Source organism: Panthera tigris, chromosome C2, assembly GCF_018350195.1.
Source record: "Panthera tigris isolate Pti1 chromosome C2, P.tigris_Pti1_mat1.1, whole genome shotgun sequence".
NCBI classification, from domain to species: domain Eukaryota; kingdom Metazoa; phylum Chordata; class Mammalia; order Carnivora; family Felidae; genus Panthera; species Panthera tigris.
Window position 1 is genome coordinate 85,350,818 of NC_056668.1, and position 16,286 is coordinate 85,367,103.

The following is a 16,286-nucleotide window of genomic DNA, read 5'->3' on the forward strand; positions in this document are numbered from 1 at the left end:
AAATGAAAAAAAAATAAAAAAAGAAAAGAAAATGGAATCACTTACTGGTTCCACATGGCCACCCAAAACTATTGTGACCTTTCCAGTTGCAAAGAGTTGAAGTTCCCTATGGTTCTATGTATCCATAAAATTCAGTGATAACATCAGAACTCAACAAGGATCAATATGTAAGCCTTAAAAAAGTTTAATATTCAGGGCGCTTGGGTGGCTCAGTCGGTTGAGCGTCCGACTTCGGCCCGAGTCACGATCTCGCAGTCCGTGAGTTCGAGCCCCGCGTGGGGCTCTGGGCTGATGGCTCAGAGCCTGGAGCCTGCTTCCGATTCTGTCTCCCTCTCTCTCTGCCCCTCCCCCGTTCATGCTCGGTCTCTGTCTCAAAAATAAATAAACGTTAAAAAAAAAAAAGTTTAATATTCAAGTAATCCCTACACCCAACATGGGGCTTTAACTCAAGACCCTGATATCAAGAATTGCATGCTCTTCAAAGCTAACCAGATGCCTCCCCCCCAAAAAATTTTAAATTGAATGAATCAAAATCAGAAATGATGAAGTCAATTTTGTGTATATGCTATTATATTGCCCAAGTTTAAAAACAAATCAAAGAATGTCTTGAAGCCAAGAATGACTGAATCACTTGTTCATTCAACAAACACATAAGGAAGGTCTACTATGTACTAAATACACATTCTCAAGTCACTGGAAAATTTAAGACTTGAAAATATCCTACCACCTGAAAAACTATAAAAGCAAAAGGTTACAAAACGGGAAAGAAAGAAGAAAAGTTTTACTATTATTAATTAGCTAGTGTTAAGAAAGGTGGAGATACAGAAGCCTGAGAGAAATTCTTGACCCTGAAGAGATCACAAGGAATGCATGTGCTTCTGCCAACAATAACTACAAACTTCATAAGTTATTACTGGGGGAGACTGCTACTCATTCTCCCAAAAAGGCTAAGCAAAAAATGCTGGGGCTTAGAGTAAAGGAGACAAGTTAAAACAACTGATAATTAACTGAGATTTAATGTTGGCCAAATTTTGCCACAGCTTTCAGCATCTTTTAATATAAGCACAAATAAAATAATTCTATGTTTTTTTAATTTTTTTAATGTTTATTTATTTTTGATACAGAGAGAGTGCGAGCAGGGGAGGGACAGAGAAGGAGGGAGACAAAGAATCTGAAGCAGGCTCCAGGTTCTGAGCTATCAGCACAGAGCCAGAGGTGGGGCTTGAACCCACGAACCATGAGTTCATGACCTGAGCTGAAGTTGGAGGCTTAACCTACTGAGCCACCCAGGCACCCCAAAGAATTATACATTTAAATATACACATTCAGACCCCTAAGAATTGTACATTTAAATATACACATTCAGAACAACAAAGCAACCCTTTGTGTTGCTTCATTTTGTTTTGCTCAAGGTATTTAAGACTTGGTACTAGGAAATTTAACAGGGCTATCAAAAATCTCTTATTATTGGCTAAACATCCACCAAAGAATGTTCTAAAGCCTTTTAATATTCAACACTATGTGGCCAGATTACCCAGAGGTGCCATGTCATAAGAAAATTTGAATGTGAATAAGAAAATGTGAATAGTAAGTTTCATGCAGTTGGCCCTTGAACCACCAAGAGATAGGGGTACCCACCATGTGTATTATCTGATTCCCCCAAACTTAATACTAATAGACTACTATTGACCAGAAGCCTTACCAATTAGTCTATTAACACGTTTTATATGTTATATATACTCTTGTTACAGTAAAGCTAGAGAAAAATGTTAAGAAAATCACAACAAAAATATTTACATATGTAAGAGGACACACATAGTTCAAACCCATGTTGTTAAAAGGTCAACTTTATATGCATATAGGAAGCATTTCAAATATTTCCCAAGATACTTCATACAAGGAATAATGTAAAGCCAGGAGAGGACAGTATATTTAAATCATAACTGTCTAGCATAAATTATAATCTGAGGCAAATATCTAGAGATTCTAGTAACCATACTAAAGTTTAAAAAAAAAAAAAAACAGGCAAAATTAACTTCAAATTTACCCCAATATATCCAAAATACTATTTTAACATGTAATCAAGATTCTAAAATTATGATGTCCTACCTTCTTTTTTTCATACTAACTCTTTGAAATTCAATATAGATTTTACAATTAAAGCACATCTCAATTCGCACTAACATACTTCAGCCCTGTGGCTTATGGCTATCATATTGGAAAGAAATTTTTGTAATGTGAAGGCACAGATCAAATCATTTCTCCAGGAATCCTCTCAATTAGTTCCGGACTCCAACTGTATTAATATGTATTAATAGCTTGTTAGTAACTGTATCTAATTAATAATAGTTTCTTAAGCTATATATTTGTACTTTTAAAAAAAAATCACACTTTGAGGCAGAAAAGAAAGGCCCTGGCAGGCCAACAGGCTCAAAGAAGATGAAGAGGAAGAAAATGAAGATGAAGAGGAAAAAAAAAGAATAACTGGCTATCCTGTAACGATGTGTGTAGAGTGGGTGTGTACTCAGCCGACTGTTCTAAGAATGTGAACTCAAGTGCAGCTCAATAAAAGCTGTACAGATTGTTATACAGCTGATAACATTCTTTGTAGAGAAAATACTTTTTAAAATGCAGGTTGTAGCTTTCTGAAGGGCTACTACAGTTAAATTTTTAAAGCTCCTGATGGTGAATGTTTCTAATTTATTAACTTGTGTACTGTAGCACAGCAAACTTGTAGAAATTAACATCCATAGTAAATTCTGGGGTTTTTTTTTTTAATGTTACATTTTGGGTTTTTTTAATGTGTGATAAAATTATGTGTATTTTTAAAAATCACACTTTAGTGAAGTCTGAAAGACCAGTGGGAACCATGAATCAGTCTATTAATTTTATGGACCTGGATTCACTTGGTCTCATTTCCTCAGTTGTTTATAAAATTATCTCCCCTTCACTGTGATTGAGAAGACTAAATGAAATAAGTTCATGAAAAGTACCTGTGCAGTCTGATGGATAGCCTGGGTGCCAATAAACAGTAGCTTTGTTAGGAGCTAAATGAGACCTAAATGAACCTAGCAGAGACCACTTGATAAACTGTTAAATCTAACTGCCTAATACTGCAGATGAAAGAAAGAAAAAAGGTCTTACAACCACCTAGTACAAGAAGTGGAGTCACTCATGGAACAAATATTGCTCTTCTCACTATTTAAAAAAAGAGGGCAGCTCCTGGGTGGCTCAGTAGGTTAAGCATCCAACTCTTGATTTAGGCTCAGGTCATGAGCTCACGGTTGAAGAGATCTAGCCCCACACTGAGCTCTGCACTGGCAGTGTGGAGGCTGCTTGAGGTTCTTTCTACACCCCCCCTTCCCCCACTGGAGTTCTTTCTCTCAAAATAAACATACATTTAAAAAATGGGGGGGGGGGGGCACACCTGGGTGGTCTCTGACTTCAGCCCAGGTCACTATCTCAAGGTTTGTGAGTTCAAGCTCACAAACTTGGGATTCTCTCAACCCCCCTGCCCCTCCCTCACTCGTGCGCTAGCATACTCTCTGAGATCTCAAGATAAACTTAAAAAAAAAAAAAAAAAAAGCTAGTTTGGGACACCTGGCTGGCTCCATCAGAAGAGCATGGTGATCTCAGGGTCAGGAGTTTGAGCCCAACAATAGGTGTAAAGATTGCTTAAAAAAAAAATAGTAAAATTTTTTTTAAAATGAGCCACATGGGTGGCTCAGTTGGTTGAATATCTGACTCTTGATTTGGGCTCAGATCTTATGTCCTGGGGTCGTGGGATCAAACTCCACGTGGGGCTCCAAGCTGAGCATGGAGCCTGCTTGGGATGTTCTCTCTCCCTTTCTGCCCCCTCCCCCCCACCCATGCATACACACTCTAAAATAAAAAACATAAAAATTTTAAAAAGCTAGTTTGCTACATCCTTAACACTGTGGTAAAACCTCACTTCTTGAATTATCAAGTGTCTGCCTTGTCTAATTAAAATACATTATAAGCTCACTACCCTGAGATTTCCTTTGAAGATCCTCTAATGTCACACTAAACTAGGCACTGGAAGTGAGAAGCCCTAGATTTAAATCTCTTTTCGGCTACAGTGTAGTCTTGGACAAAGTTATGGGTTATTGTCAGTTTCCTAATATATAAAATGGGAATAAAAACACATGCCTCATGGAGCCTTTGAGACAAAAAAAAAAAAATCAGAAAATACATATAAGCTTCATAGACTATCCAGCAAATAACAGGCACTTATAGTAAACTATTATTTAAAATAACCCACACAAGAATCTGATGTTACAGAAAATGTACAGGTGCATGAAAACATGGAAAAGAATATGTTTTCTCTTAATACATAAAGCCAAGGCCTTGATGATTTATGTCTAGGTAGATAAAACTTTTTCATTTTTTGCTTTTCTGTTTTCAGGTTTTTTATACTTACATGCTACTTTTTTTATGTTTATTTTTGAGAGAGAGAGAGGGAGGGAGGGAGGGAGAGACACACAGGAAGAGAAAGAAAGGGAAAGAATCCCAAGCCGACTCTGCGCTGTCCAAGCAGAGCTCCACTCAGGGCTCAAACTCACAACAGGGAGATCAGATCATGACCTGAGCTGAAATCAAGAGTCAGCCACTTAACCAGCTGAGCCACCAAGGCACCCCTACATACTGCTTTTATCAAAACTTTACAGACAGCATTTAAGTTTAATTTTTAAAAATTAAGTGGCCTTTCCAGTTAAATCTTAGTTCTTTTACATTTTAATAAAAAGACATTTTTTTTAACGTTTATTTATGAGACAGGGAGAGACAGAGCATGAACGGGGGAGGGTCAGAGAGAGAGGGAGACACAGAATCTGAAACAGGCTCCAGGCTCTGAGCTGTCAGCACAGAGCCCGATGCGGGGCTCGAACCCACAGACCATAAGATCATGACCTGAGCCGAAGTCGGACGCTTAAACCGACTGAGTCACCCAGGCGCCCCTCAAAAGACATTTTAAAACATTTAAAACAACTAGGACAATCTTTGGAATTTCCACATCTGTGTAGATACCCCATTTGTACATGTATTAAATTTAATAATAAAAAAAGGTACAACTAAAAATCTTTAAAATATCTGGAAATGTAGGGTTTTAATTTAACAGTTTCCCTAATATTAATCAGCCACCAGGAAGCCTGAGTGGCTCAGCGGGTTAGCATGTGACTCTTGATTGATTTCAACTCAAGTCATGATCTCAGTTTGTGAGATTGAGCCCCAAACTGGGCTCTGTGCTGTCAGCACAGAGCTTGCTTGGGATGCGCTCTCTCCCCCTCTCCCTCAAATATAAATGAACTTCAAAAAAAAAAAAGAAAAAAAGAAAAAAAAAAAGTAGCCACCATCTTTTCCCAAATTATTAATCTGCACAAAGAAATCAATATGCTAAACTAACTTTGAAAGATCAGTACATTCCCAGAAAACTCCTTTACTAAAGTTCTATAGGTTTTACAACATTTATTAATGTTAATAAACCTATTGCCTAATTTACTCTCTCAAACTTCATTTTAATATTAAGGTAAAGTAATGGGAAATTTTGGAAACACTGCATTGCTCTGAAATTTGTAGTCAAGGAATCCCTGGGTGGCTCAGTCCATTGAGCGACTGACTCTTGGTTTTGGCTCAGGTCATATCTCGAGGTTCAGGAGTTTGGGCCCTGCATCAGGCTCAGTGCTGACAGTGGGGAGCCTGCTTGGGATTCTCTCTCTCCCTCTCTTCTGCCCCTCCCCACCGCTCTCAAAATAAATAAACTTACAATTAAAAAACAAAATGAAATTTGGAGTCAATTAGTAAAAGCAGAAATCATAGAGCTCTGAAAGTAATTCTTTTACAAAGAAGGCCTGAAATTTCATTCATCCATCTTAGAGATTACATATTTGCTTGGAACACCATGGAAACTTTCCTTTACATCAGCTAGGAATTGAGGGGTTACTTTCAACTTCCATTTAAATGATATTCTGCCCATGGCTATGCAAGTTGCAATGCAATTACAAAGCCCATTTATATAATAAATCAGTTAAAAAGCATTTTAATGACTCCAAATGGGCATAAGGTTTTTTTTTTGGATGGTAATAGAAATGTTCTAAAGTAAGGTTGTGATAAGGTTTACACAACTCTATAAATACGCTAACAATCATAAAATGTAAATTCTATCTTAAATATTTTTTTAGAAAAGCTCCTTAAATGGCCAGTAGTATAAACCCTAAGATGTCTCACTCTAGGTAGAAAAGGCTATAAACACAAATTTTTATATAAAATTATATCCCCTATCAGGTACTTAATTAACATATCTCCCATTAATGTATCAAGATTTTTATCTCTTTAACAACTATAGATCCACTTGTCGTTTAAAAAAAAAAAAGGCAAGATGCAAAACATATTACGTGTTTTGTTTTTTGGGGTTTTTACCGAAGAAAAAAACGATCCTAATTTTAGGTCACATCTTCAGCTTTTCACTGATTCCAATTAACTTGTAAAATGCAGTTTCAGTTCCACCAAAAAATTTGTAATAAAGGTCTACAGAACACTGCCTCAAGGAATGGTGACACTGGCTACTAAACCCAGGACTCTGAAATTCTTCTACTGAGATTTACAACATTTACAGCTGTGTGTGTATATGGGGGGAAGGGGAAAAAAAAAAAAGGAAAATCAGAATCACCTGCACATTGAAAAAGAAAAAAAACAACACTACGAAACAATAAACTAAAATGTTAACAGTTGTTATCCCAAGGCAACTTTTGTTTTGAAAATGCCCTCACTGACCACTATTATTGTTTAAATTAAGAAATTTTACTTAAAATTAAACTGCTGCTATGCTAAATATAAGAAACCAGACTCAAAATACTAATCAGCATAGTGTATGAATCTATTTATAGGACATTCTGGAAAAGGCAAAACTATGAGCACAGGAAAACCCCCTTGGATCTGAGGGTGAGAAGACAGGATGATTACAAAGAGGCATAAGGAAGACTGGGGGGCACAGTGGAACTCTTCTTTCTCTTCAATGTTGATGGTGGTTACACAACATTTTACCAAAGCTCATGTAATTGTGTACCAGAATAGGTGAATTTTACCACATGCAAATTAACCTAAAAACTCATATACTTAAAAATACTATTGCTTGTTCCATAAATCAATTTTTCCCCAAGTAGGCAATTCTGTGGATTAAAAAAATTGGTAATCTGAACTACTTCAGACCCTTCATTTTACACAAAAGAAAACGGACTCGAGATTTATTCAAGAGTCCACTGGCAGATAATGGTAAACTGAAGTAGAGACCTAGAATTCCCATTTATTTAACTTCAAATCCAGGGCTCCTTCCACTTCACCATTCCCACTCTTTTCAGAGTTCTAAAGATCTCAGTTTCCACAAAGTACAAGTGGATTATGACAGGACATAAAATTCTGTATGTTCAAGTGCAATTATTTTGGTACAATGTGGCTAGGATCTTTCCCAACCTCTGCAAAAGAACCACCTTTATTTATGAAGTAAAAATAAGTAATGGACTCAAAATCTAAGTAGAATCAAGTAGATTTGTAGAGTATGAGTAAGAATCCACAATACTTTAGAGTTCCAAAATGGGAATATTGTGAATTTAATTTTTAAAAAACTATGAAAAACCCAAGACTGTAAAAAACAATCTTTAAAGTTTTAGTAAACTGATGACCTTAATGAATCTTACAAAATAATAAGAAATGAAAAACAGCTTATTTAGCAACCAACACAATACTTTGGCTAAACAAGAAATGTTCTACAATCTACATGCTGTGAAATGATTTAAGACAAAAAATCTTTTTTCTATTTTCAATTTGCCAAGAGGAAAGAAAAGTATACCTCCATTACACAATTGTATCAGCAAAGAGTAGGAATCTGAAACTTTTCCCGGGGGGGGGGGGGGGGGGGGGGGCAAAAAACGATGAACCTTACCTACCCTTAACAGAAGTATGGCAAGCCCATTCTTTGTGCACTGTGCCACAACTGTATTGTATCTAGGGTCTGAGAAGGCAACCACTAGATTTCAATAACAGAAGTCAATGAAATATCTACTCAAATTTCACTTGGGTCTTGTCTGACACCAAGTTTTAAATCTTAACTGCTAATACATCTAGTCAAGCAAAAAGACTCCTTTCCACCAGGCAGTCAGTTTTCACTTCATGTTGACCACCTAAGGCGACTTAAACTTGTAAAAAGCTTAGGGAGATCCTTTAGACGCCAACTGCGATTCCCCACCATGCTACTACCACGTGACAGTTAAACCAAATCCACACAGCTTATCAGTAAACTACAAAAGGAAAACAACGCTGAAATAGGAAATTACGACCATCAAGTAAAACAAAATCCTGTGGGTTGAAAGGTACGCCGAAATGAAACCCTGGGAGAATGCATTCTGCGTACGCACAATACTCCTGTTTTAGGAGAAGGCCCTTCATAAAAATAGCCAGGACTCTCAAACATTTGAGATCCTGGCTTAGTGAGATTGACTGACAGACAACAGCTGGGGAGATTTTGTATTGATCTCGAAACATTGTGGTGGTATACTTTTGGAGAAAGAATCGGGACAAGGGACCTTTATATTGGCAAAACTAAATTGTAAGGATTTCATTTTCAGTTACGTGACCCCTGCACTGGAAGCCCCCACTAAATTCCTCTACTCTCGAATTCCTCTTCTGTTTTCCAGCCCGATCCCGTAATGCATCTCCCGGTGCAAACAAACAAAAAACCTCGTGGGGAAGAAAAAAATCAACACTTCTTTCCAAAAACACTGGGCAATATAAAGAAACTAGTCACCTCCCCACCCGTCTCCCTTATCGATTTCATTTTTTAAATCTTGCTTTAAAGCCTATAACTCTAACCTTTTCTTCCGTAATAGAGGGGCTAAGGCGCCGCCCAAATTCCCAGGCCGCAAAAATATTTCAACCCGCCACATTAAAAGGTTTTCCTGTTTTCCCTTCGATCCTAACCCTCAATTCGGTACCCGCTTCCCAATCAGACACTGAAGTTTATTAGCCCAAAACCCTAAAACAAAGGTGAATTCTTAAGATTCCGCGACGCACCCCCCCCCTCAAAGGGGTGGGGAGGGGTCGGAGCAGCGGGCCGACGCGCTCCCGCTCGGCTCAGTCCGAGGGGCGGGGGAGCTGCTGTGACCACACAATCCCACCACCTCCTTTCACGACTCCCCAACCTCCCGGCGCTCAGGCCTACTCCCGGGAAGCTCCCCGCCGCCGAGCAGCGACTGGGCTTCTCTTCACCGGCCAGCCAAGGACTGCACTAGCATCCAAGAAAAAGGTCCATAAGTAGAAAAACACAAGAGGTGTCCGACGTGTTGTTTCAAAACATAACGGAGCCCGGGCCCCCGAGACCGTTAAACCGCGGGTGGAGGGGGGAGAAGCGAGGAAACCAGGAGCCTCGGGCTTCGGCCTGGCCGTCCTTTTCGACCCCAAAGCTCACTCTCCAGGACCACCAGCATTCTCCCAAACCTGACTTAACCCCCACAACACCCGACAAAGCGGCAAAAGGGTCGGTACCTTGTAGAAAGCCCCGTTGGAGCCACGAACCTCCACCGTCAGCTCCGCCATGTTGGAACCGCAAAGGCCGCTGGGAAGAGATTCTAGAAACTTTCCAACCAGAGGGGAGGAGGGGGGAGGGGCGTAAAGGAGGCGGGGGGAGGGGCGGGGAAAACACGGCGGGGACTGGGATCCCCCGCCCCACACCCCTGGGGTCTCACAGCAACGACCCCGACTCTCCCAGTGAGATCCCTCGCTTTCTTACATCACTCGTCCTGGGCTCCGCCCGCCGCCGCCCACGCCCCCGTTCGCCTCCCGACACAATCGCCCGACCTTTGCTGACCCGCCCCTACGTCCCCGCCCTCCAGTGCCCGCGGCTTGCCCGCTCCGGCCAGTGGGTGCCTCCAGCTGCCCAGGCGTGAGCTTCCCTGACGCCGCCTGCCCCACGCATCTGCTTTCCTTGGGGCTCGGGCATTCTGCCCTAAACTTCTTGCAAGTGCTGGTAGCCCTGGAGTAGCTTCCTCACCTACGGAAGGGCAACTTTGGGGGCTCCAATTGTCCACTGGCACAACTTTTGGGCTGAGCAGGGAGCATAAAAATGTACCTATGTTCTCCGAATTCTTTCACCTCACTCGTTTTTATTTAAGTCGGATGGCCCTCCGTTGACTCAAATTCCGCAGTTCCACACCTCCTCACAGTTCGCCTGAATCCTCCCTCCACCTGTTTAACGTTTCAAATGCTTAAATGTCAAGCTAAAGCTGTTAGTTTTGGGTCAGAAGTGTGTACAACCTGCAGCAGAGTTTAGGTTAGTACCCATTGTTATAAGTAGGCGGAGAAACTTAGCTCTGAGCGGGAGACCATGTTTTCCCCTTCCGCAAATCCTGCAAACTTCCACGAAAAGGATCAAAGCAGAATCATCTTGTATGGCTTTCTACCAAGCATTATGACGGAGATATTTTGAGTATCTATTTTAACCATACTAAAAAATTTTCCCCTAGCAAGGCCGTTGGAAAAAATATTAGGACTCTTTTATGTGTGTGTCTTATTAGCATTCTGACAGAAAAAATTCTTTAAAAAGGGTGATTTGCTGACGCTGTATTCTCAAAGAAACGCCCATGGGCCCAGCCTTTCTAGGACAGGGGGTCTTAAATGTACATAACCTTTCATCGGCACATCTACATCTCCAAATGTTCAGAAGGAAAACAATATATAACAGTGTTCAGTATTGTTTTGCACTGTACAAAATGACCTTTTTACAATGTTAATTATGGTGAGGAAACTGTAATTAAACTGAATTCATCAATGGGTAATGGCCACCGTTTATTAAGGGCTTCATCTGCCCAACACTTTTTAATATCATCCTATTATGATCCTTCAAATTACAATGCCCTAGTTTGCTTTTTATTCCAACAGCTTTATTGAGATATAATTCACATACCATACATTTCATCCATTTACAGTGTCCCATTCAATGGATTTTAGTACATTCACAGAGTTGTGCAATTATCACCACAATCCATTTTACAGCATTTTCATCCCTCCAAAAAGAATCTCTGTACCTGTAGGCAATCACCCCCCTATTTTTTTTTTAAATGTTTTTTATTCATTTTTGAGACAGAGAGAGACAGAGTATGAGCAGGGGAGGGGCAGAGAGAGAGGGAGACACAGAATCTGAAACAGGCTCCAGGCTCTGAGCTGTCAGCACAGAGCCCGACGCAGGGCTCGAACTCACAGACTGTGAGATCATGACCTGAGCTGAAGCCGGACACTTAACCGACTGAGCCACCCAGGCGCCCCTCACCCCCCTATTTCACACAAGTCCCAGACACTATGCAATCTCTAACTTTCTGTCTATAGATTTTCTTAATCTAGACATTTCGTATAAATGGAATCATATAGTACATGGTCTTTTATGACTGAGTTCTTTCAGTTAGCCTATACAGTGTTTTCAATTTACATCCATGTTGTAGCATCCATGTATCACTATTCATTCCTTTTTACTGTCAAGTATACCATTGTATGGATATACAACATCATTTTATTAATTCATCCATCCTTTGATAGACATTTGAGTTGTTTACATTGTTTTGTCTATTAGGAAAAAATGTTGCAATGAAGATTCCTGTACAAGTTATTGTATAGATGTATGTATTCATTAATATATGTAGAATTGAAATTGCTGATCATATTGATACCAGCAGGCCAGGTTGAAGGACCCCGAGGGGGTCCCACAGGACCAGCCAAAAGGGTCCTTGGCTTGACATAGGATGGAAATCAAATGTAAGCTAGCAGGACGTGAGAGCAGTTTACTGAAGATATAGAGAGAGCAATTGACAGAGTATCCAGGAAACTCAGAAAGGAAAGGGGGGAGTCCCATCTTTGTTTGGGGAGAGAGTGCTGGAGGGGTTATTGAGAATGGAGTTCTGATCTACATGTCCTGTTGAGAATGGAGTTCTGATCTACATCTCCTCTCAGAGTAAGCAGGTGTCATTCCTTGGAGCCAGGGGGTCTTGGTGTTGAGATGTCTAGCTCTAGTAGTCTGGAATGTGCATTATGGTAGCTTCTTCTGGTCATTCTCACCTGGTCTTTAGATGTAATTTACTCTGGAGAACTATGCACTGTTTTCTTCTACTTCTCAGTGTGAATGACTTTGGGTAGGGCTGCAAAAATTCCATTTGGAGACAAACTAAAGCATTCCATATTATCTGAACTTTGAAGAATAAAAGTTGGTCCTCTTCAGGACTTGCATGCTAAAAACATGCGAGTTTGCCCCTACCCCCGACCTCTTGCCGCTAACACTTTACTACTCCTGCTAGGTAGACCTATGATTTCCATTAAGCAATTGAGATTCACAGCAAAGACATTTATCTAAGATCACACAAGTTCTAAGTAGCAGACTAGGATTGAAGTCCTCCCTTTTCCATTTCCAAATCCCCATCAGTGACCCTGTTTGTTATATTCATAATGAAATATTACACAAAGTTTAGAATTTTGAATAGATCTATTTTCATCATCTTAGACGTTTGTCATGAAAAGGAAAGAATGTCAATTATATCTCAATAAAACTGGAAAAAAGTAAAAGTAAAAAAAAATCATTAAAGGAAAAGAAAGGCAACATGCATAATCACATTTAAAATATTGTGTGTGTTTATTATAGTGTATATTTCCACAGGGGAAACTTATGGTAGCCATAAATTTTATAATTGTTGTATTTTTTACATATCTGGATCTTTTGGAATGAGCAAATCACTTGATTCTCACAAAAATATTTCCATTTTTCTAGCATTATACCATGGACTCCTCTGTGGCCATTAGAGATGAAGTTTTAGAGTAATATTTATTAATATGAGAAAATGTTTATAATATACTAATAAAAAGAAGATTGTTAAATATCATGTGGAATCAATTTTGTACAGAAAATTGTAAAGAAAATACATTGTAAAGACTTCTACCAAAATATTAACATTGGTTATCTTAAAGCAGTAGCATCATAAATGATCCATTTTCTTCCTGTTTTCTGTTTTCCAAAGTCTCTGCATTGGCAAGTAGTACCATTTCTAATTTTAAAAATTATAAATTAGTATGGAACTGCAAAAGCCCCAAATAGTCAAAACAATCCTGAAAGAGAAAAAAAAACAAACTGGAGGCACCACAATTCTGGATTTCAAGCTATATTACAAAGCTGTAGTAATTAAGACAGTATGGTATAGGCACAAAAACAGACATATAGATCAATGGAACAGAATAGAAAACCCAGAAATGGACCCACAACTATATGGTCAACTAATCTTTGACAAGGCAGGAAAGAATATCCCATGGAAAAAACACAGTCTCTTCAACAAATGCTGTTGGGTAAACTGGGCAGCACCATGCAGAAGAATGAACCTGGACCACTTTCTTACACCATACACCAAAATAGATTCAATATGGATGAAAGACCTAAATGTGAGATACGAAGCCATCAAAATCCTAGAGAACACAGGCAGCAACCTACCCTGGCCATGCTCTCTCTCTCTCTCTCTCTCTCTCAAAAATAAACATTTTAAAAAATTAAAACCAAAAACTGTCTCCCTCTCTCTCTACCTCTCCTCCCCCTCAAAAATAAATAAACATTAAAAAAATAGAATTGGGGTGCCTGGGTGACTCAGTTGGTTAAGCATTCAAATCCTGATTTCAGCTCAGGTCATGATCTCATGGTTCGTGAGGTCAAGCCCTGGTCAGGCTCTGAGCTAACAGCATGGAGCCTGTTTGGGATTCTCTCCCTCTTCTCTCTCTGTCCCTCCCCTTGGCTCCCTCCACCCATTCTCATTCTCTCTCTCTCTCAAAATAAACAAGTAAACCATTAAAAAAAATTTTTTTTAATGTTTATTTATTTTGAGAGAGAGAACATGAGCTGGGAAGGGCCAAAGAAGAGGACAGAGGATCTAAAGTGGGCTCTGTGCTGACAGGCTAACAGCAGCAAGCCCATCGCAGGGCTCAAACTCACAAACCATGAGATAACGACCTGAGCTGAAGTTGGACACTCAACTGACTGAGCCACCCAGGTGCCCCTAAATAAACATTTACAAAACAGAATTAAGTATGCACCCAATGAGACTTTGTATGTACACAGCTACTGAAACACTAAGAATTTAAGTTTTGATCAAGTTTTTGGCACTATATTTAGTTTGAGTTGTATTAATGAAATGTGTTATGGAAACATGCTATATTCATTTTAAATCTTTTCAAGGTACTGCACTGGAAAATAATTTTAACCCAACTAATTTGAGACTACGAGTTTTCCTTTCTCAAGAAAGGAAGAAAGAAACAAAGATTTAGAAACTGAAATACGGGTACCTGGATGGCTCAGTCAGAAGAGCAAGCAACTCCTGATCTTAGGATCATGAGTTCAAGCCCCACGTTGGTGTAGAGATTACTAAAATAAATAAATAATAAGCTTTATTATTTTTTAAATGTTTATTTACTTATTTTTGAGAAAGAGACAGAGAGAGCTGGGGAGGGATGGAGAGAGAGAATCCCCAGCAGGCTCCATCCTGTGAGCTCAGAACCTGACTAGGGCTTGACCTCACAAACCATGAGATCATGACCTGAGCCAAAATCAAGAGTTAGATGCTCTGGAAATGCATGCTGGTGCATCTACTCTGGAAAACAGTATGGAGCTTCCTCAAAGAACTAAAAATAGAACTACCCTATGACTCAGCAATTGCACTACTAGGCATCTATCCAAGGGATACAGGTGTGCTGTTTCAATGGGACACATGCACCCCCATGTTTATAGCAGCACTATCAACAATAGCTGAAGTATGGAAGGAGCCCAAATGTCCACTGAAGGATGAATGGATAAAGAAGATGTGGTATATATATACAATGGAGTATTACTCGGCAATCAAAAAGAATGAAATCTTGTCATTTGCAACTATGTGGATGGAACTGGAGGGTATTATGCTAAGTGAAATTAGTCAGTCAGTGAAAGACAAAAATCATATGACTTCACTCATATGAGGACTTTAAGAGACAAAACAGATGAACATAAGGGAAGGGAAACAAAAATAATATAAAAACAGGGAGGGGGACAAAACATAAGAGACTCATAAATACAGAGAATAAACTGAGGGTTACTGGAGGGGTTGTGGGAGGGGGGATTGGTTAAATGGGTAAGGGGCACTAAGGAATCTATTCCTGAAATCATTGTCGCACTATATGCTAACTAATTTGGATGTAAGTTTAAAAAATTTAAAAAAAAAGAGTTGGATGCTCAACCAACTGGGCCACCCAGGAGCCCCCAAAAATAAATAAACTTAAAAAAAAAAAGACTGTGTGAAATAACTTTTAATATTTCAACCAATAGTTTCCAAGATAAATTGTGCCCTATATCATAAATAGCTAATGAAAGACTCAGGGGTCATAGTTTAAAATATTTTAGCTTTTGCTCCACAGGCATTTTTAATTTTTTGATCACAATATATGTTATCAGTCATTGAGTATAAGAACTAATATTAAAGAAAACTACATTAAACCTAACTATTGAGTTCAGTTGTCTTCATATTATAATGCCTCAATTTATTTATTATGATATTGGCAACTAGAGTGAAAGAAGAAAGGCACCATATAAGTTTTATTTTGCAAGTCAGAAATTGAATCTCATTCCTCCCCACAGCCCTAACCTAATGTAAAGTTGAATTTAAAGCAAAAAAGACTAGATTACAAATAATAAAATCAAGAGCATAGGCTCTGAATGTGGATTGCCCTTCTGAAGTTCAGCTCTGTCTTTTTTTTTTTTTTTTTTTTAATGTTTATTTAGTTTTGACAGAGACAGAGAGACAGAGCTTGAGCTGGGGAGGGGCAGAGAGAGAGAGAGAGAAACAGAATCTAAAAGCAGGCTCCAGGCTCTGAGCTGGCACAGAGCCCTACGCAGGGCTCAAACTCACAAATCATGAGATAATCTGAGCTGAAGTCAGATGCTTAACCAACTGGGCCACCCAGGTGCCCCAGCTCTGTCATTTTCTAGTTCGAATTATATGTGAGTGAGAAAGACAATTTTATTAATGTTAAGACACAATGATACTAGACTACTAACATTTCTACTCTACTACTTCAAAATAAATCCAGTTGAAACAAAAACTTAAGGGTAAAAATAACCATGGAATTATGGTAAATAACAGGTAAATATAGTAAATAGTTTAAAAACTATTGTTTGACTGATTCTGCCAAAACAAAATATCTGCCAAAACAGGTAAATATAGTAAATAGTTTAA

General features: G+C 39.1%; 1 protein-coding gene across 5 annotated transcripts in view; it reads right to left on the bottom strand.

Moving 5' to 3' along the window:
* FXR1 (FMR1 autosomal homolog 1) overlaps nucleotides 1-9,679 on the bottom strand; it is a 60,662-nt gene extending 50,983 nt beyond the window's left edge. For 2 of the 5 annotated variants that reach the window (XM_007094569.3, XM_007094573.3), the window contains exon 1: nucleotides 9,553-9,679. In XM_007094569.3, the coding sequence (XP_007094631.1) occupies nucleotides 9,553-9,603 (51 nt within the window). In that variant the 5' untranslated portion in view covers nucleotides 9,604-9,679. The remainder of the gene's footprint in view (nucleotides 1-9,552) is intronic. The other 3 variants (XM_007094571.3, XM_007094570.3, XM_007094572.3) reach the window with 2 other exon arrangements.
* Between the last annotated feature and the right edge of the window lie 6,607 nt (nucleotides 9,680-16,286).